Source organism: Dromaius novaehollandiae, chromosome 19, assembly GCF_036370855.1.
Source record: "Dromaius novaehollandiae isolate bDroNov1 chromosome 19, bDroNov1.hap1, whole genome shotgun sequence".
NCBI classification, from domain to species: domain Eukaryota; kingdom Metazoa; phylum Chordata; class Aves; order Casuariiformes; family Dromaiidae; genus Dromaius; species Dromaius novaehollandiae.
In genome coordinates this window covers 5,226,589-5,249,264 of record NC_088116.1, presented here as the reverse complement: position 1 = coordinate 5,249,264, position 22,676 = coordinate 5,226,589, and the positions used below count along the sequence as shown (strand labels likewise).

Genomic DNA, 22,676 nt, shown 5'->3' with positions numbered 1-22,676 from the left:
CTGAAGCCCACTAACATGTCTCCCACCAAGCAGAATGTGCTAAATCCAAATTAGATTTGCAGTTTCATGCAGCTGTTGTTAAAGCTGGATGGGTAGAGATAATCCTTGGGAGTGGCCTTTCAAGGTACCTTGATTGGATTTTGCATTAGAAAGGTCAGAGTTCAGATTTGCAGAGATGTGGTTCATGAAAGGGAGATTCCTTTCCAGACATCTGTTTCTAAATATAACCACTTGAAAACACTGAGCTGTAAGACTTTTGGTCTGTGAAGGACATGTGGGCCTCTAGTTAGTGATGAGAAGGAAGAGTTACAGAAAGCTGAGCCAGTTAAGAAGGAACTGCTATTTAAAGCAAGACAATTCCCTTTGGTTCTTTCAGTATATTTATTTTAAGTAGTTTTGCCTTCAGTGTATAGGTTTATATTCTGCCTGGGATGAACCTTGATGTTTAGCCGCTCTGCCATGTTCCCGTTATGCCCTTCCATATCAATGGCTTCTGAATGACAGTAGGACATGTTGCATGTTGGGGGGGGGGAAGAGGGGAAGAAGGATGCTAAGGTCATATTTATTGCAGACTTTCTTCCACAGACTTCTTGTCTAGCTTCAAGCTGATTCATGTCTATAACTTATCTTCCTGGGTCTTACAGAGAGAATTATGACTCAGAGAGCCATTGCCGTGAGTACAGTCTACCATCTGCTTAGCAGGAGTATGTCATGGCAGTATATTAACATACTCGGGCTGTAGTGAAAAGCATATGATGTCATTGTTGTTTTTTACTGAAGACCTGGAGTCAAAGATCTCTAGTGAAATCCACTGGGGTGGTTGTTTTTTCCTCAGATAAACAAGGAATTGTTTTTAGTGAGAGCAGATCACACAGATTTCCTTGTGTGTCTTTACCATGGCTCTCATAGCGCTCAGTTATCCACAAGCAAAGGTCCTGTTCCTGGGGTGGGGGGCTAAGGTTAATGACTTGCAGGTGTTCAGTGTCATTAAGACTTGGCCTGTCACTAATATCATAGATAATACATTTGTTCTCTAAATAACATTGCCTGGATTTTTTTTTTTTTATTTTGCTTAATGTTAGGTACTTTAATACTCAGAGGTGAAACATACTGAGTACTTCTGTATTTTCAGATAACTCGGCTCCCTGTTTTTTCTCCCAGATTCCAGTCTCTGATCATAGCCAGTGCATGTGTACTAGTAGTTCACTCGTTAGCTCTTTTGAAATGGAGGAGCTAGTTTCCTTGACAAGAAACCAGTGCACTGCTCTGGAAACAGTTTGGTCTGGAGATCATCCCTGTAGGTGGTATGGGCAGCCCCATGCCAGGTTTGGTTCCCTTTGCCCTACACCATCCTCTGCCACTATCCCAGCAGGCCTTGCACCCTCAAATATTTCCATGCCCCTTTTTACCACTCCACAGGACATATAAAGATGCTCATGTCATCATTTTTGTAAAAAACACCCCTCTTTTGTCTTGCAACATGGCTTTCACGTTCTTTCAAGATTTTCGACTGAAAAATACCACCACACACAAAATAATTGTCTTAGCAGTACCACAGAAGACCCAGGTCAAGTGCTGTGTAATACGGATGTGATATGTCTGCCCCAACGAAAGCTCTAGTAACCCTGAGCCCGTGAGCTACTTGGGACGCCTTGGCCCATGGGCCAGCAGCGTAGAACCACTGACATCATACTAAGGCTAGATATTGGGATACTACCAGACATATTGTGATCATAAGATTGCAAATTTTCTACTCTGCCAAACCAGCATTATAACTTAGTTTGCTCTGCAGTCCCCATTCTATTTTCCTTTTTATTCCTACATTTATTCTGCATACACTCTCGTGGTATATCTTCCGCCTAAAGTGTGCCATCCTATACTGTTTAACTTCTAGGTCTCTCATCAGAAGCTTCATGCTGTTGTTCAGAGCTTGGGTGGGGGGAGACTGTGCTGTAAGCACACTGGGAGCTAAAGAGAAATCACCAAACTCTCCATCCAGCAGTTTGGAGGTGTACATTAACGACCTCCACGTACACAAATAGCTCCCGCATATTCATGGACTGTGTGTCCAAGAATAGGGAGGTGTGGCAGAAAGACTGGGACAGGCTCCCCTGCCAAAATAATCAAGAGAAGTGAATAGTTTCCAAGGTGTTTGTTCCCTAAATTGTTTTCCCTTTTTTTTTTTCTGGCTTCAGTCGAGCCAGTGATCTCCAAGAAATCGTAGTGCCTCTATTTTGAGTTAATTCCTCTTGGTGTGGGGTAATAGAGAGGTATTGCAAATAAAGCTGCTGTGTAGGAAAACACAGGAGGTCACTTTCCACTTACTGTGTCCTTATATTCCAAAATAAAATCTTGTCAGCACAGAATCTAAGATGAAATGCCACAGAGGAATTTATACCATATATGAAATGGAAATGGATTTGTTTAGAGGAAAAAAACACAACTCACTGATACTCATTGGGTGTGAAGATGGCAGCTGAGTGGTTTTAGGTATGTCTAAATGTTTGTTGTTGTATTAACAGAACAGTTGAGTTGAAGCTTGAAACGCTCATTTGGATTTGCATTTAAGACGTAATTCAGACTCATGTTCATTTTCTCTGTTCATGATGGCATACCTCTTTGCATTAGTTTTCATATGTGGTTTAAACATTGTCAGTAGAACCCCATCCTTGAACTCTTGCTTATTTGTGAGACATGGATCCAAGAATTACTAAAGATGACTGGCTGGAGGATCCAGCTGGAGACATGAGGATTTTTGGACTATAGTTCTGATTTTATTACAGACTTTAGCACTTTGCACATCTTGGTATTTTTAGACTGCAGAGCAGAAGAGTCTTAGGTATAATTAAATCTCAAAAACAGTGAAATTGTAATAGTAAAATTGATCAAACTGATGCTGGACTGATGAAATACCATAGGAAGGAACATTTTTGTGTTGCATGCCTCTTTCTCATAATAGCATCATGAAAATGAGAATGAGATATAATGTTCCCACACAAACATGACTTACCTTTTTGTCTAGTCCTATTGCTTAACTCAGGCTTTGGTTGTTCCTGCTTCCATGACCTTTGGCAGAGCGGGGGAAATCTCTGTTCATTCCCTGTTCCTACCATGCAAGTATAAAATGAAAATATTGGCATTTGATGGTAGGCTATTTGCTGAGAAAATGTATTGGCCTCAGTAAAAACACTTCAGTAATTTGGTAGTTAATCCTTTCCCTATAACTGTGGATTGATAAATAATATGTATCTTGTTTGTCTCAAACTTCCAGAGAGCTGAGTAATGCAGCTTCAGCCAATTCCATAATATAAGGTTGTCCTTCCTAGTGCAACTTCATGGCTTAGGAAAAACCAAGACAGTTTGCAGAGCAAAATACTTTTTTCTTTGTGGTGGTATTCAACCACTAGGTCTCTTTTCTTTTATCTCAATTGGATGATGTTAATAGCCCATAATACAATGTGGTGGCTGCTGCAGTGCAGTAATGACTGCTCCCAATGGCCTACATTCTGAACCCATTAGATTTGTAGATTTATTGCAGCCAGAGGTGCTTTAACCTGAAAAATTCTGTACTTCTTTAATTTGAGTCATATTTTATTAGACATTTATTACTAATCTGAAATCTTTTCTCACTGGGCAAAGTCCAAGTTCAATAACTAATAATTGAGGCATCATAAGTGAAGAACATATGCTAAAGTATTTGCTGTGTGGATTTTAGTGTGTCTGCATTAGCTTTTGTATGAAAGATGTACTAAAAGCTTTGTATTTGGGGGAATCTTGACGGAAACTGGAAAAAAAAGTTTTTTTTTTAAAAAAAAAAGGAGTGGCAGAGAGTCTGAGCTGAAGTTCAGCTCACTGGAAGATGTGCTTGGCAAGAATGATTTGATGGTAGTTTCCCACCTTCTGTAGTGTGAGAGATGGGGCAGTACCATATTATCCTGGAGCCTTCCATGCTCTGCAGGGAGCATCTAGAGCTTTTACTTTTCTAACTGGTATCATGTAAATTTACAGTTTTGTTTTTAGCTGGTATTTGGAACTACAGCAGCAAAACTTGGCCATGAGAATTCCTTAGCGTGCTGATACGACTACGTCAGTGCAAACAAGAGACTCAGAAAGGTCACCTTGTTCACAGAATCAGAACTGAGCCACAAGTGTATGTTTAACTACAACTATGCCTGAAAGGAGAATCCTCGTAAAGAGCCCTTAGTGCACAGTAATCTTTATATTTTAAAGGAGGTTTTTTCAGATGGGCTGATTTAAAAACACAAATTTTTGCTTCTGCAGTCACTATAATCCACCTGTTGGCCATGTGATGCTTTGGACTTCACTCTAGCCAATACATAATTAAAAAATCATTCAGCCGTCATGAGTAGGAAAGCTGCATTTCCTCTGTGTGCCCAGATGCACCCTTGTATTAGGTTATGTGACTAGCAGAGAAGCATCCCACTGTAGTGGTAACAAGAAGGGGAAGGAAGACATTTTTGACCATTTGAAAATGCAGCTGTGTTAGACCATTTCTCTGGAAATGTCTCCTTTTTGCTGTCTTTATTGCAGTTCTGTTGAAGGTGGCAGTGGTGGAAGTATTCCTACAGACAAGTCAGAGATTTTTCCAGCTCAGCTCCAGGTTTTCAGTGGGGTGCTCTTTAATATATCCATGCCCACTGGAATATTGCTTCCTCCAGCAAACCCAGCACTGCTGTCATGTTAGGAAATGTGGGTGGACAAGGCTTAAAGGTTCCTATTTGTTTCTGTTCTGTAAGGATCTGGTATTGTACTTGTTACCTGAGACATTGTCACCTTTATTTGTCAGTGACAAGTAATAGGAGCATAAGCATCAGGAAACCTCTGTTCTCTTTTCAACTACTTCTAGCTAATTTTGTGAATGAGGGTAGGTGATTAAATTCTGTATCTCAGACTTCCCGTTCTTTATCAGCCCTTGGTAAAGTGCTCTGTGATGTGCTGATGAAAGATGCCGCATCAGTAAGGAATATGAGAATGCAAACGTGCATTCATGCAAATGCAAATTAGGCACATCTGCCCAGCGCTTGGAAAACTGCCCATTCAGCCACTGGTGTTGCCAAGTTTGAGCTTCCCTCTGATATGCAAATAAGCACATTCTTTATTTAGGGCTTAAGGACTAGGTTAGTATTTCGTCAATTGGATATCACTTTTGATAAGGTGCTGAATCAAGTTATAATTGTTAATTATGCATTCTCATTAGAACAGGTATCTGCTGTGTGATATCAGAAGGGTAACAGTGGTCAAAGACACTGATTACACAGCCCCATTGTCCTGCAAATCCATCCCCGCTGTCAGGCATCCTGAATATAAGGCAGAGTGAAATTGGTTAGAAAACAACATTTTTAAATATCAGCGTTTTCTCTTCTAGGTGCTGGAGAAATCATATTTCTGTCATTCTGCAGTTAAGCAAGACCAGATAAAGTCCTTCCTTCTGACAGCTTAGGAGAACTCCAGATGCAGTATGTGCTGCACATGGCGTTTCTCACCTTGTAGAAAGCATAGGAGAGAGTCTCTCTGTATGGGGTCTGGTGTGAAAAAAGTTTAACTCCTTAATAATCCATTGTCCAGGCCTTTGAAACCTGCCATTCCACTTGGTATCTTTCTACTTGCTATGAAAAAGAAGGGGAAAATGTAAAATGTAAATGAATGTTTCTTTAATTCTCCGAGTTTTCCCTCCATGACTGCATAAAAACTACTGTTTGGAGATTTTGCCTGGTGTAGCATTATTCAGGAATGGTTCGTGTTTCGTCTTACAGAATATCGACATCACCAACTTCAGCAGCAGCTGGAGTGATGGACTGGCCTTCTGTGCTCTCCTGCACACATATTTGCCTGCACACATTCCTTACCAGGAGCTCAACAGCCAGGATAAAGTAAGTTTTGTTATAGCTGCTCCTAAGCAATTTGCAAAATTCACAGGGAACATTATCCATTTTGATGGTTTTGCATATGTGGTGTGGAGACAGTGTTGCAAGATTTTGGTATTGGTTCATACAGAATGAATAGATGGGACCAACAGTAAGAGACAAATGTAATTTAAGAACTTAGAAAACAAGCTGACTTAAAGAAAAGCAGAGGGAAACTGACAGTGAACTAGAGAGAAAAGGCAGGGACTACTGGATAAAGACTTAGTGACAAGTTGCCTGAGCCGAGTGAGTGCTGCATATAAATGTGAAGACAGCATCCCTTTTGAAAGACTACATCAGACATTTCCTGCTGCTCCTCATGACCTAAGAACATGGCTTTCTGGGGGTGGTTTCCTTCCCTTTTTGACAAGTACTGAGGCAGAAAAATTTTGGAGGATTTGGCTTGCTGTATGTATAGATAGTCAAGATTTTTCAGTGGGGTTTCAGTTTTAATGTGTGACAATCAATGGGTAATAAAAGTTTAATGTCAAGATGATTTGCAGATCTGCCCTGCATTCCTAGACTCCTTTTGAGTTAGTCAGCACACACTGAAGTGCTGAATCTAGGCAGACCGATCATTCATTGAACTATTTGGACAACGGTATATCAAAAAGTCAAACCATGTCAGCACATTCCAAATATGTTTTTAAGACCCTCACAAAGAGGAGGAGCCTGGATTTGCTTCAGCTAGCTAGTATCCATTACAATAACAGTTCTGTTATCTACAGGAATGCCTTATACATTAGTTAACACCTCTTCAAAAAACCTTTCACTCACAGTAAAGACAGAACCTCAGTGTTTCTTTTTGCCCAGTCCTAATCAGTTTCACAAGAACCTATTTGTCAGAAACGGAATTGCAGGTTAGGCAAGAGTAGATGAGCTATTCAGAGGCAACTTGTTTGTGAGTATACCTTACCGATACAAAAAAAGGGTGGGGGAAATGCCATAAGACAATCATACAAAAAATTCTTTGGGTTTTGCAGCTTTTTAAGGAAACCACTCTGAAAAGACTTTGCAAACTTTGACAAAACATACCTAAAGCCGTGAGTTCTGGTTGGACAGGAGATTCATTGCTCTTAGTAACCCTAGCTGTTCTTTACTGGGACTTGGGTCTAGCTTTCTTCTCTGTGCGAAGATACTGAATCTGATGTTTTTCAGTTTTCAAATATACCTGCTCATTTAGACTTATTAACTAATCCAGACACATGGTAGGATTCAGGACCAGTAATCATACCTTGGTGATAATGCTTTTGAACCTTGTTTTATTTTTACAGAAGAGAAATCTGCTGTTAGCATTTCAAGCTGCTGAAAGTGTAGGCATCAAACCCAGTCTGGTGAGTAACCTACTGTTAGCAAGGGAAGAATTGCTGCATACACCATTCCAAATCCTTTGTTGCCGTGCAGCCAGTCAGTAAGATTGCATTGAAAATGTTCACATAGCATTAGGGAAAGCTGCACCATCATCCCTGAAAGTTCCAAGTGTTAGGAGAACATCCCAGCTGGAAATATTTGTAGAATCATAGAATGATATAGTTTCAGGGAACCTCTGGAGGTCATCTGATCCTGAAATGAGAGTATGGATTATGTGCTCTTATTGGAAACCTATTTTAGAAGATGATTCCTGTTTTTATGGGCAGAGTCTTGTATCTGACTGTCAGACCATTTTCCTTCCTTTTGTTTTAGTTTTTTAAAAAACAGAAGGATAATTTTCTTGTTAAACTATCTTTTAAAAACTCTTTGCTAAAATCTACAGTACGATAACAAGGAAGAGATGAGATTAATATGAAGGGAAGAAGTATTTAGGGGTTCATGAGCTACGTACAGAACCAAAGACATACAAAGAAGCAGAAGTTTAAATAAAATGAAGGTATAGAGAATTAATTTTGATTGCAGGTGGAAGAGATCTTTATATGATGTAAAATGCATGTGGCTGTTTAACTAGTTTGTTCTTTGGCATGAGTCTCACAATTGCACCAGGCCAATAGATCATTCTCATGGATTTTGATATTGTATGTGGCTTTAACGAGCTCTGGAACTGAAGCAGAAGTAGTGTTCAATAGCCACAACTACACAGAGGACCCCATGATGTTCACAGTGGTGGTGCTTGACTAAGTCTTGGCAATGTGTCCTGTGCAGGAACTCAGTGAGATGATGTACACAGACCGGCCAGACTGGCAGAGTGTGATGCAGTACGTCGCCCAGATTTACAAGTACTTTGAGACCTGAGATGCAGAGCAAGAAGTGGACAGAAGTGGGGAGAGACTGAAGAATGCCACAGATGCACTCAATCACTTTAAAAATCCTCTTGCTCCTCTTCCACAACCAACCTAAGCTCTTAGTCTGAAAGAAAGCTCTTCCATAATTTTGATTACATCTGGGACTACAACCAAATAAATATCCATTGCCCACCTATACAAACCAAATTCATCTGTAATTTTATTCCTACATGGAAATTGCAAAGCATTTTCTACCAGGTCTGGGATGTTTCTGAAGAGGATCCCTTGTGCTAAACAGTGTTTGCCTCAAACCAGACTCTGCCAACAGGAGACCTGCCACAAAGTGAAGTATTAAATCAATGTGGACTAATGCTGGCAGTCAAGGGAAGCTGGGAGATTAATACTAACACAAAAGCCCACAAAAATGCTCTTCTTGCCAAAATGTGCTTAACTCATCCCAAATGTATGTTGCTTTCTTGCCTTCATATATTTTGTAAGACACCATGACAGATGCATGTAAGTGTGTAGAACCTTAAATTGAGTTATTCTGACACATCTGACCCAAGAAGCATACTAATTTGCTTGTCATAGCTTATCCAGCAGGATAGTAACAGGATCATTTGTCACTTGGAAACCACACTCTGTTCCATCACTAGTCAGTGACAGAACTTTAAAGATACTGCTCGGTGCTGGGACTCCATTTCAGATCAAACAGAAGTAATCTCTTTGAGAAAAATAGCTTTATTACTACAGCTTCATCACTATGGCTTCATTACTACAGGAAGCCAGAGCCCTGTTTCCCAGCTGACTGTGCAGGCACAGTTACCATGCAAACGCAACTTACTAGCTTTATTTTACAAGGTGTCAGTAATCAGGTGGTGACTCTTTAAGCAATACAGTGACATCTCAGTACTTCATATTTTTGTGGATTGAGTGGAGTAACTTCTTTCTTCTGTGTTGATCCTGAATAATCAGCAGAGGTACGTAGTTGCTGTGTCAATGCATGAATCCTGAGACAGCTTGTGCCCTTCTACATTTAGAAGTGATAATATATCTGTAAAAGAACACAGTAATGCATTAATACCAATGGAAGTTGCAGCTTCGCAAGTTACAAAGAATCTACCTGGAACACCTCTCTGTGTCATGGAAATCTTTAAAATGCCACAGAATAGCTTTTCAGCTCAATAATACTGTTAGTAAAACATCTGAAAGGTACTGTTTAATTTACAGTTACACCGTCTCTCTTATTTCACCCACTGAAGCTAAATTCTCTGTTTGTCTGCAGCGGTAGCAGGATCAAACAGGCTGCTTAATTTGTTCTAGAATCAGGTCTCAGAGAGCGTTCTTTGTACAGCAGCTCATAGAAGGCCGCCTAGCTGCTTTAGATTATGCTGATAGAAGAAAGAAGTTGTTTAGTTAGTATGTTTAACCCTGTGACCCAGACCTGATGCTTCATGAATGTTAATCATAGACAGCTAGGGATCATTTCTCTCTTACAAAAGATAATAGTGTGTGCTCACTGCTCTTAACTCCTGAAAAGAAGCTAATGAAATAGAAACAGGTGCTTTCATAGAAGAAACTTGGTGTTTCGGGTTTTGGGGGGCTTTGCAGCTGGCTGATCTTAACCTCTGGCTTTCCCAAAGTGCTTTGGTTTCTTGATACCATTTAATTAGTAAGGAGCCTATTTCAGGCGTTGGTGTTCTCACGACAAAATACAGGGTTAGGAGATAGATGCCGGTGGCCGAGGTCAGTGAGCACACTGAACAGAAAGGGAGTCAGAAGAATGCAGTGTATGCCTGTTTCACAAAAGGAGAAAAGCATCATTTGCTCTGAGTTCTAGTCTGCCATTTGTTCTAATCCATCATGCCCAGGAAAGTCTGATTCCAATCTTTGGAGAGTCCTTGTGATAAAAAGAGACAGTGGCATGCACTTAACAGTGCCCTAGCACTCTTTGGTGTCATCCTATACTGTGGGAAAGTAGTTGTAAATGCTGGCCAGAGATCTTTCCTTGCAAGAGAGTGCTTTCTAGATTAAATTAACACTCCAGTATTTTTCAGCATACACTTCAACATCCCTAGAGAACATAGGATGAGTTGCTTTAAGTGTTCTCAGATATAAGTCTCCAGTTATGTGATAAGATGAAAGAGAAAAATAGCTGCTAAGCAGACTTCATTTAGGAAGGGAGTCGCTGCAGAGCTCCATTGCCTTGTGAATGCAGCAGGCTTTTTTCCCTTGAGGTATCTGTTGGCAGAGATCCCAGGTCTCTCCAATGGGCTGTAGTTCAAAGTCTAGTGAAGTCAACACAGAAAATTCCATATTCCTCAGTAGGCTTTGGATCAGGCACTTGAAGGGATGAGAAAAACTGTTTTCATTCCCAGAGTCTGGAAAACATTTCAAAGTCAGAGGGCTCCACATGATCTGAAAAAGAAAGATTAATCTTAACCCCCTGGTCACTGGAAGTGTATGTATGTGGTCCATGTGACTGCACCGATGTATGCTGAATACATGTGTTATCTAATGTGTCAGTATCATTTGCTTCAAGCAAATTCTGACATTTATTCTAATCTATTTCTCTGAGACTTATTCTAGCCTTAAAAACAAACCATTCCGCCACTTCATCTTGGGGCTATTTTTTCTTCAAATCAGTTTTCCAAAGAAATGTTTCTGTCATCTCTTCTCGGCTTATTTACCCAGGCCCCCCATTAGCATATACCAAGCATTAGGAGAAGGCAACATTCAGGCCTGGATCAGGAATGGTATTTCTAATAATTTATCCTTAAAAACATTTTTACTTATCTGGGAGTTAGAACAAGGAGCTCTATGACAGTAGGGGAGAACATGCTGAGTTTCACCTTTTGCCCAGTGTTACCTTTCAGTCTTGAAGAGCTGTAAAACATCTCACTTTGAAATGCTGATACTTTGTGACTAAGAAATGCTTTTTTTGAGATAATTTTGACTTGGTTTGAGATGAAGAATTGTGTGTGTTTGTTTAGTTAACTGTTCTAATATTGCATATTTTTTCTTCCTTTGAAACCTTGCACAGATGCAATTCTAGACGTAGATTTTCAGAAATGACTTGTTTTTGGATGCTGCCTAAGAATTTGAATGTCCCATACAGGATGGTGAAGACCAGCCTGATTTTCAGAAAATACCAAGTGTCTTCATGACTGTAAGAAATCTCAAATTGGAACTGTAAAACTGAAGTTCTATCTGCCTTTAAAATTAGAGGGTTTGATAATTAAGGTAAGGTACAGGGTATAGCGACAGCCTTTGTAGAAGTTTTGAGAATCCTCTGAAAAATGTCCTAGAATAGAATGTGTGATGTTACGACGTGGGATAATGGACTGTATCAGCAACAGTTTGCCCGAACTGCCTAAATCCTTTCTGGCTTTGCCTCTTAAGAGTAATGGATCTTTCACAGATGCAAGCAGATGGAATCTCTGTGCCACGTCACCATGTGCTCCCCAAAGACACCGTAACTCTTACACATACATGCACACACTTGTATGTGTGCACTTGAGTAGTTTGTCAGATTACAAGAAACTAAAAGACTGATTTTGGTTGAGCATGTGAGAAGAATGGGAAGGATGGAAATTTCAGTGAAGTTCTGAGATGGGATATTGCATTGTCTGACTGTTATACAATAGCTGTTGGGGAGGAAATGAGATTAAAAGTATGGAAAGTATATGATCTGACTCCCAAAATTGCTAGTGAGTCATAGAAGGTACAAATTGTTTCATGGCTTGGGAAAGTACAGAGGAGTTGAGAAGTGAGCCCAGGGCCTGAGCCCTCTAAGAAGGCTTTCTAGTAAGGCTGATGAGCTGTTTCTGACAGCACGCAAGGAAACTGAGTGGAGCGCAAGTCCAGCGTGTGAAGAGAGGGGCATATGTACCTGGGCCTTTGTGAACCAGAAAGGAACACGGATATCTTTAGGCCTTCTGCTTGACAGACCTTACTGACATCACCATCTTGAGTGACATTTCTCCTAAGAGTGCAGCCTGAGGTGGATCTGAGAAGATGAGGAGGGAAGAGAACGCAGGGCTCAATATCTTTGCCAGGTTCCCCTTCCTGTGCCTGTGATATTCAAGGAAATGCAAAGGGGGCCAGATATTTCACTGCTTTTCCTGTACTGCAGCAAGGCAGCAGTACTAAACAGAACAAATCAGTCCTGTGTCTTTTGTTTAGCAGGCTGATTTTTGACTTATCCAGACTCTCCAGTTTCCTCTCAATGAGACACATTCTCCTCTTTGAGTTTTGGCAAGTTTTCTAATTCGAAATTGCTTTTGTCAGGTTTTCTCTATGCATTTTGTTGTTTCATGTGCGCAACCAGTATGTGCAAGGTTTCTTTCCAAACCAAAGAGGTACACACTGGCAAAATGCTTGGTTCTTCCCTGTTTGATTTCTGACCTGGAACGTTTCAAAATCTAGCTTTTGGCTTCATTGGCTTTCCTTTCCCACTTCCTTGGCAATGAAAATATGAGAGCGTTTGTTCATCTGATTATAGTGCGTACCTCCCTTGTCTTTCTCTGCTTATGATACCAGGACTTCCATCCGGAAGTATGTGATGGGGCCAGCTGTTTGCAAAGCTGTGCCTTGCGTATCTGGTAAAATGCAGAGTCTGTATGGATGAGATTATGCATTTTCCTGTCAGAAGAGGGCTTTAGCCTAAGAAGACTCAGGGCACTGAGCATTAAGATATTTTTAAACCCAGCAATAACTTCTACTTTGCTAGACTGTATTGGTTTTTACCAACTCCAGTGCCATTTAGACTCAGCCGACAATACTGAGTAGAATCAGCTTGTAACTTAACAACAATTAACATTTTTCATAACTGATGGTCTCTACATTTTTAACTTGCACGTGTGCCAAGTTCCACTGGGCAGTGCTGGACACAGTGTTTTTATTGATTATTGGTCCAGGCTTGAATTTGTCAAATGGGGTAATCCTCTCTAACAGTCAAGTACTTTTAGCTTTCTCTATTGGATACAGATGTTACGTCGTAATCTAATTTATACAATGAGCACATTAGAATGTATATACTAGGCATTGCCAGATTTGGACATGCTAATATTTAAAGATTAACATTATTAAAATGTATGATGCAAAAAAAATCTGTGTAATATTTCTAATAAAACTTTTTCTGTTTCTGATGTTTGTTGCAATGTTTCAAATATCTACATGCAGAACTGATTCTTCCTCAGTCTGCTGAGGAGCAGGACTTCCAGGAGAGATTAGAAAGATCTTCATGGTTCATTGAGTCTGCTTCTGGTAGCAAAAAAAATTTAGTCAGTATCTTCTTTTCAGAAAGATATCAACTTCCATTTTTAAGCAAGTTAGATGCATTTGGATGCCTTTCAGAAGACTGTCGTGGGGATGAAGGAGTGCAGGAGAGCTCTCAGTTTCTGAGACAAACTGTACTGAAGGCACAGCAAGAAATCATCCCAGTGCAAAGGCAAGGGAGGAACACAGAAGGGACCAATATGCCTGCATTAGGAGCTCCTAAATGACTAGAAGGTCAAGAAAGAAGTCATCAGAAATTGGAAACAAGGACTCATGACTGGAACTAATATGAAACTTTGTCACCAATAAGGTAAGAGGCAAAATGAGTTACAACTCACAAAGGACCCTGATACATACATGATGCAAAGGATGAGCACAGTATATGTGTAGTGTTAGACAGACAGATTTCTCTGAACTTCCATGAAACAAACATAAGAGACTGAAATCCGGGGGGTATGCCAGTGAGCAGACCCATCACTGAGGTTTTTTCCCCCAGCAGAAGGGACTAGCAGCTGCTGATCTTTCGAAAGGATGCTAGAGCACCCTGACTGAGGCCACATCTTGCAGCTTGAACGTCACCATCCAGGTAGTGACAGAGCTAGGGAAAATGAAGTTTATGTTGGAATGCCAGATAGGGCTTGGTTGTAGAAAAGATGACAAAAATAATGACTCCCTGTCAAAATCAGAATGCCAAGCAATTACACTCATGGTAACATTTATTATAAATGCTCTCCATGGAGTAATGGAGGGGTTCATAAATTCTAGATTGTCTTTCTGGAAAGAATTCCTTTTTCTTGCTGTCAATATGTTACTGTTGATATGACAAACAGACAGGGCTATGGAGGCCCGCATTACGGCTGAGGAATTCAGCCCTATGGATGCTGTGTGCCAGCCAATATCCAGTCCATATAGAGCTTTCAAAGATCCTGAGCTCTGGTTCATTAGGAACATGTCTGAAGATGTGCCTATGAACCTATGTTATTCTTCGTTGATTCGGGAAACAGATACAACTATTTCCAGTAATTTCAAGTTCCAGAATGCTTTTCTCAGAGGCATTTTTTATCTCATGATGGCAGTGGTAATATTAGAATGATCCAAATTGCTGAGTCAGCCAAGAGAATGAGAAAAGAAAATGGTTGGGCATTTAAATTTCTTCCAGCCTCTCAGGTACATTTGTGTCCCGCTGTGCAGGTGAAACCTTAGGGGAAAAAGTTCTCATTTGCATAATCCAAACTGCTTTGCCTTTCCCCACCTATGTATCATGTTTCAACCCTCAATTTTTAATGCTGGGCCGATTCTTCCTTGTGGCAATGTCACAGGGAAAGCAGTGTTGCTTTGATGATCTTTGCCAATTTGGACAGCTTTATCTCCCGGACACAATATGACCACATGAAAATGGCAAACTAGAGCTTCTAATTTTTTCAACCTGCCACTTCACTTTATTTTGAAGGCTTGCTGCAGCTCACTTAGAAAGCACTAGACTCGATATTTGCACCTCAGTCATTTTCTGCAAATTCTCAGAACCAGACCTGTCTTGCTATCTAGAAGTCTCATTATCACTAGGAAAGTAGGTATTATGTTTAAAGTGTAGAGAGAAGGACTCTGAACACTTAAATTTGTTGTCTGTGTGACCTTGGTCTAAGGTAGTTCACGTCCATCTGCCTAAATTCCCAATCCTTCATTGATCTGCTTTCTCTATCTTTTTGTCTGTCCTTGTGTTTTTTAGCTATAAACCCTGTGGGATAGTGGTTGTATTTGCCAGAAGTTTATACAGGCCCAACCAAAGGCTGAGCCAATATGCAGTATTACAATACAACTAATTAATAGTCAGGCCGGATTGGTTTTGTAACGTTGCTGAGTCCTCAAGGGGTGAAACCCTGGTTATATCACCCTGCTCAGGAAAGCTGTGAACTAGCTGGACTCTGCAGCTAGATGCAAGTATTCGTCATGCAAGTAAAAATTCTAATGCAGCATGAGCTGGTTACAGCTTGGCATTCAAAGCTGTGTTCCACTGACTACTACTTTTCCATGTTTGTGTGTCCCAAACAGATCTCGCATGGGACATAAAGTTGGTAATTTCTGTCTCAGGTTATAGGAACTGCAGCAAGGGAGGATATTTTTTTTTCTTTTCACAAATCAAACTGTTAGATATGACTGTAGGATGTTATCCATAATGTCTGATTGCTCCCAGCTTCTTTGTTATGGGAGTGGACTCCTGAGTCTTGGGGTGTGGAAAGGCATGAAATCTTTTCTGCCTTATAGAACAGTGAGCAAAATTTGCAACCACATGAATTCCATTCTCTGTCTGAGAAGAGATATTATGAATCTCCTGAGACACTGTTGTCAGAGTTAGTCTGTTCATTGTACAGTATGGAGATATCAGCGGGTAGCAAGATACCTGTTATTACAGCTACTTTAGTGTTATGTTTGCTCTGTTTGAAAAAAAAACAAACAAGCTATCTCTAATTGTTGGCTCTTTAAAAACCTGTCACTGTAATCCTTGCTTCAGCTGTACTTACTACAAAACACAAAGTCATGCTATCGCAGATGATGTCTCAAAACTTCAGCCAAACAACCCCTCATAAAACAAAATGTTTGCTATGTTAAAATGGAGACACTACTCTGCTGCTTGACTTCAGCAGGTTACCTAAACTTGTGCCAGTGCCTTTGCCATGGTAAGTGTATGCTGGGAATCCAGCAGAAATTAATAGTCCAGGAATCAAGATCTAGAGTTGGAAAAGAGGTGAGACAGTTCTTATTTTTGTCAGACTTGAATATGTCATACATGCTTTGCAAATTTAATTTCTGTGAATTGCCTCTTATCTCTCAGAAAATAGATTCTGCATAGGAACAATTGATTCTGAAGCCTTGCTGTCATTTACTGCCAGACTTGGTAACTCTGTTACCTACATGAGCTGCTAGACGCTTGCAGGCTGTGCTGTCTCAGCCCTTTTCACGATACACTTCAGTTGCTTTGATTTATTTGTTGGAAAAATCTGGATTCTCTGTGAAGAGTGTCAGTGCGTAATATATGCTGACAGGTTTGCAAGTGGCTCAGCAAGAAACTGAAAATGATATTTTTGGCCAGTGTTTTCCCAGGATATATGTGGCTGGTTGTAGATGGGGTGAAATGACAGGATTCAGGACTGCTTCACTACATTTGGCTTCACTGCCAAGCGTCTTCTAATGCTTGGAGAACTCGGACTGGAATGGAAAGAATAATTCTATTCCTGACTTGCTCGCATTCTTCTGTTTGAGATGGAGAGGTTTTTATTTGTTTGTATCACCACAGTGCCTCTGACCCCCTGCCACGAACCAGGACCTCTGTGTGAACACACAGACCTGCTCCAAACTTGGATTCCAGTTTTTTGAGGTTCATGTCAAACTGGAGCCCCTGTTAGAGGCAGATAAAAGCAAACTGCCACGACCTGATCTATATTTGAAGCTGAAGACAACACAGTCAGTGTAGTCTAAAGTTTAAAGCGCAGCATGAACTCTGGGAACCTTGATTTGCATTCCCAAAATGGTCGGAGACCTTCCATGGGAACTGAGGCAGGTGTGCTAGTCACAAACAAGGTTTCAACCTCTGTGAAGCTAATTGTGGTTCCATGAGGTGTGGTGAGAAGGCAACTCTTGGATTCAGGAAAAGCATATTAACAAATTTTTCCCCATCTTTTAGCCAATCTCTTCATGTCTCCCTTTAGTCATCAATAACACTAATGTTACCCCAAATTCCCAGGTTTCTGCTAGCTAAATAGACAGGATCTCAGATCATGGTTCTGTTATGACATTTCTGAACTAGCCTGTTTGCCTACTTTGAGTGGCCATTCTGACCCTTGGCAGATCCTCTGAGAGACAACGGGTTTCAAAATCTTCAGAGACATCATGCTTCCCAAAGACCATCACCACCAGAAATTGTCTGTAGTTCTGTAATTCAGAATGGCCGTGTTTTTAGTTTGGCTTTTTAAAGAGCATTTGGCTCCCAAGAAAGGAAATAGGCTGGATGTAAGCTGCAGCATACAGGAAGCAGTTCCTTCCTGACCCCTAGAGTGGGCAGCTTCTAGAGTCAAGCAAGTGTCTTACTACATCTTCTTGGGCTGTCCAACTACCAGGGTCACTAGTGGATATTGAATAATTTTGTATCTCTCTGCTTTTTAGGCTGCACTTAATGCAGTGATATTTGGACAGGAAGCCCGTGCAGGTGAGCCTCGGCTGAGAAGTTGTCCTGTTCATGTCCACATGCTTGAAATTCATGCCATTGTAGCTGGTAGAGAAGCACAAGCGATATGAGTAGCATGAGAAGTAAGTCTTCCAGATGGAGAGCTGGTGGCCTGTAAAGGTCAGAACCAGGTGGCTGAAGTCTCACAGGTATAGTTTCTCATTATTTGATGCTGAAAAAACTAGAAGCACAAACTCTGGGTAGCAGGACCCTGAAGCAAATGTCACCTAGAAAAGGTGGCAGTCTGATTATGGGGGCAATCGCTATTTTTTATTGAGCATAGCAGAAAGAAAATGAAAGCCGTAAAATGTCAATGTGGGTAAACATTATTCGCATATCTAGAACATGAACTGCTGTCCCTTGTTAAGTACATAGCAATGACTAAGGTTTTAGCCTTACACACATTTCATGACTTTAAGTTGGTTAAAGAGAAAGTAGCAAGATTAGAGAATTAAAATGGGAGCAAGTGTTTTTTCTAAGCTGCTCTACACAGACAGCTGTACACCTTCAGCACAAAGCTCCAATTTACCACTTCCCTTAGCTAACATAAAAGTATATAGCAGTTCAAACCCTTGTCCCACCTTGATGTGCTGTGATTTTTTCTTCTCAGCTCAGCCTTCCTCTCTCCCAGCAAGCCACTCCCACCCTCTCTAATCAAGGAAGCCAAGGAACTCCCCGGGTTAGTGATTTAGGAGGACATACCTAACATTTTTCCAACAGGATCAACCTTCTGGGAAGCAAGGCTACCACCAGCAGACATTGCTCTGCTTTGCTTTTTCAGTTACAAAATGCCTGTTATTTTCCAGGCCATTTTAAAATCTACAGCCACCAGCCCAGCACAGAGGAACCTACATAATGCCATAATAAAATGAATGCAGGTATGACAGCTGCTGGTGTGAACTGCAGATAGTGGGACCCAGCAGAAACATCTCCTAGAGAGATGGCTCTCTTCAGGGACAATCCTGCCTAACCCTGCTCTTTGAAGCAAGCTGCAAAAAACCAAACTTCTGTATACACCGTCCTGCCCTTGAGGGCAGTTACAGTGAAAGCAGTGAGTGTAGCCTATTGCTCATTTGTAACACAGCTACTACTATTCAGTTCACACAACCCAGTATGTCTGAATAGTGCAGCAATAATAATCATATCATATGCATAGCTCAGCCCTTGAGAGCAATTGTACTGCCAAGGCCCTGGAGAGCCATTCTGGGAAGGGAGAGTTCAGTCTGAAGCTTGCAAAGGGGCTAGTAATATTAATAATAAATAACATGCAATCGGATAACGCAGTCCAGGTTCCAGTCTCTCCTCTATCTGTGATGAAGGCATCACATTCCTAGCAACTAAGCTGATAGGGTTTCTGAAAAATTGTTGCAAGGATGGAAACCACACTAATTCAGTTCTTGGGCTTTAGAAGTGTTTATCGCTAGGTTTACATAGCACTTTTGCCAATGGATACGAAGAATGGTCAGAGCAGAATCAAGGCAATAGGCAGTGAGGTGTCTAAGCACTGGTGCCCAGTCTCTGAGAGAGAAGATAGTATTTATCATATCACTGTTCCACCGAGAGCACCAGTCATGGGGCAGGACCTCTTGTGTTAGGAACTGGACAGATTTCAGAAAAATCTCATCTCTTTATGATGAAGAAATATGATAGGAACTCTGGTAATGATATTTGGGTTCAAAAAGTTTTTGACTGCAAATCCTCTGTTTCCTGGAAGTTAAGTGTGGAGACAGAGAGGGATGGGGAGGCTAACGCCTTCCTCTGCATTAGCTGATTTGAATTCGTCATGTGCATTCTGCAGTTTTCACTTTATCATGGCTAAGCTGCCCTTTAACCCCTTAGTGGCCTGCATGAATCTGCCTGTGAAAGGAGGCTAGTTACTAGAGATCAAGGATCATTTTCAGAGCTGTAGCTGGGATGTAGGACACCACGGGTTCATTCTCATCTCTGTGCTATAGCTCTCATCTGAAAGTGGGAGACAATTGTGATGACAGTAATAACAGAAATTTTCAAGTCTTGGTTCCATCTTGCACAGAGAAAACAGGCTGAAGGATTTGAATCAAGTCTAGCTCTTCTTTTAGAATTTGAACATAATTCTGTATTCAAAGTAGCTGGGTTGCACTAATTCAAGTCTTCTCATTGTATCCATTTGGAAATCAAAATGTCACATTTTTGTATAAAGCAGAATGGCTTTGAACACTTGGCATAACAGTGTATTTTCCTGCATTGTTAGGATTTGGCAAGGAGCAGAATCACTTCTCCTTATTGTTGCTGTGAAGCATTAGATTGAGAGCAAAGTTCTGAGTCACACTTGTGGAGCAGGCATTTAGCAAGTTTGTTTTCTTAGGGGCGTGAAGTTGTGAAGGTTTTGCCCAGGAAGCAACTCTAGCTGTGAATGAAGCAATCACAGGTTGTTTGAATTGCAAACAGGGGATCACAGCTCATCCAGTTTCACCCTGGGCTTTCCACTACCGCTGTTGGCGTGGAAACATAAAACACTTCCTATTGATTTCTCTGGGGAAATTGGCTCTACCAGCTCCACCAACATAAATGACATGACTGGTCCCTATACCTGCCATGAGACCCATGCAGGTGAAACCTTGCAGCCAGGACTTAGCACTGTATGGCTCTACATGCTTTAGGCTCAGACTGCAGTTTTCATTTAAAAATACTGCTGGAAGAAAGACTTGGCTTTTCATCATAGAAGCTGGTTAGTAAACATAATCAAACAAAGAGATAAATTAAAATTTTCTTCAAAATGGTATACTCATTCCCCTGCCTCTGCTCAGCCAAAATCCTTCCTTTTTAATTTCATTGCTGTTTATAGTTTCTTTTTTTTCCCCAGTCTTGTGGTGACTTTTTTTTCTAATGAAAGCTCTTAGGTATCACCCACAATTTATAAAGAGAATTCGCATATCTGCATTGTTGTATGATGAGTTCTTGCAGGCAGTTTACTTACCAGTTTTAAATTCCAGAAGAATATCCATTTATCATCTGGCAGTGGCCCTTGGGGACTAGGAAAATCCAAGCTTGTTGATCTGCAGTTTACAGTCTTACTGTAATCTTTTCCAAGCACTTTTCAGACTTACTGAAGTCTCCAGTATGTAGTGGTTTTCTCTGGAATGTCATTCTCTGCTCCTTTTCCCAGTCTCTTCCAGAAAAATGCCTACAGCAATATCTTACTTTGCACCATTCACCTCCATAATTGTTTTCTTCAGAGCTCATCTGGACTCTTTTACATGCTAATGTTCAGCACAGCGGAGTTGAGTACGTTTCACCTGCTTGCATACCCAGTTAGCCTCAAAAATCATGTTTCCTTCACCTAGCCTGAACAGACAGTGTGTTGTTCAGCCTGTCATTGGAAGTACCACTTTAAGGAGGGCTTTTATACCTGCTGTGTGGTTTACAGGTTGTATTAGGTCTTGGGAACCCTTTTTTGGAATCAGGTTCAGGACAAGCTACATCTTGTCCTGCAAAACAACTCAAAAGCACTAGTGAAGACTTGAATGGGAAATCAACTCGCGAGGCAGTGCTGGTTCCTCTGGCTAGCGGTTCAGATTTGGTGAGTTGTGGCTTTAGTCCGTTGCCTTGGCCACACCAGCCACATGACATATATGAGCTGGTTCTTAGTCCAGCTCCTCATGTCTGCCTTAAAACCCCTACCATCACCACCGTCACTAGTCATTCCCTTAGTCAACAGCCCTTGCAGAGGAGACAAGTACTGAAAAGAGGTTAGAGGTGCAAGTGCCTCCTGGGCAGATGCTTGCTTGGAGGCTAGTGTGCTGGCAAGCTCTGGAAGAAGGGGTAACTTCCGAGCCTCCCTGGACTTTGAGGGGTGTGTGCCAGAGCCTGCACTCCAAAACTGGGCTTGCCTGTCAAGCCACATGTTCAGAAGGCAGGTGGGAAGTGCCTCTGTCTCTTCTTTTTTTTCCAGTCTCCCATCCCTATGTGTGGTTTCAGGATGGAGGTGCCTCTTCCCTGAAGAGACCATCTGGCAGCTGCTTTGCTTGCGAAGACGCAAGGTGGGTGCATTGCCGGAGAGCCCGTCCTATTCGATGCTGCAGCTTTTGCAGGTTGGTTAAGGGTCACAGTCAATACGACGGGTGTGCCTGTCGCCAGCGGTAGAGAGATAGATGGACTTCTTGTGTGGTGTCCACTGTTTTTTTTTTTTTTTTATGATTTTGATATCCAGAAGATATCTGTACCCCTCTGCAGCTTCAGTGCTTGTTACCCCCCTGCTGTTTGACTTGTGCTTAGGCAGGAAAAATAAGCTGTCTGAGTTGTCATAGCAGGAGTCCCCGAACTGGCAAATCTGGCTGCAAGGCCAGCAAGAGCACCTCGGCTCTTAGTGACCAGGGAGCTTTTCTTTGCATTTATAGCCTTGGCCCGAGGGCTGTCTGCACCCTTTGTTTGGTGTGTTTTGAAATATGCCGTGTTAATGGGGCTCCTGACTAGTTCTTTGTGGCTGGGCCAAGAGTACGAAGGTGTCAAGTTAGAGCTTACTAGGGAAGTCCTCAGCGAAGCCTGAGACTGCGCAGAGGCAGAGGCCTCACACAAAAGAGATCACAGAAGGCTGCAGGAAACACGCTGCCTCCGAAGCGGCAGCCCCGTCCCCAGGGACTGCAGCGACAGAAGGAACAGCACGTACGGGCTCGGTGGGCTCCTGCCAAACCCCAGCGAGACGGGCTACGGCCACACCAGGGGGCTGATCCTGTCTCCCACTGTATCGCCATCCGTACCGTGGGATCTCTTTAAATGTTTCCCTGAACAAGGAGGCAGATTAGTTCTTCGGCTTGCAATAGGCAGATTGGGGCTGGTGTAGTTTCCTGTGAGAGTGTTGAGAGGCAAATCCCTAGGGGAAAATAGAATCCAGGAAAATAATGAGGATTCATTTGTCACTGCGTCTGACATCTCTGCATCAAACGGTGCTCCGGTGACCTGTTGCCATGTTATTATGACACTCCGGTTCTTGAATGGACTCCACGAGCTGGAAGCTTTGGGCTATATTTACCTTGCTCAGGTGGCACCTAAGGGCTCATC

General features: G+C 41.6%; 1 protein-coding gene across 3 annotated transcripts in view; it reads left to right on the top strand.

Annotated features, from left to right (window-relative positions):
• SPECC1 (sperm antigen with calponin homology and coiled-coil domains 1) overlaps positions 1 to 13,290 on the top strand; it is a 92,071-nt gene extending 78,781 nt beyond the window's left edge. For all 3 annotated transcript variants that reach the window (XM_064523217.1, XM_064523218.1, XM_064523219.1), the window contains 3 exons: positions 5,775 to 5,891; positions 7,199 to 7,258; positions 8,061 to 13,290. In XM_064523217.1, coding sequence (XP_064379287.1) covers positions 5,775 to 5,891; positions 7,199 to 7,258; positions 8,061 to 8,150 — 267 coding nt within the window. In that variant the 3' untranslated portion in view covers positions 8,151 to 13,290. The remainder of the gene's footprint in view (positions 1 to 5,774; positions 5,892 to 7,198; positions 7,259 to 8,060) is intronic.
• Positions 13,291 to 22,676: the final 9,386 nt, after the last annotated feature.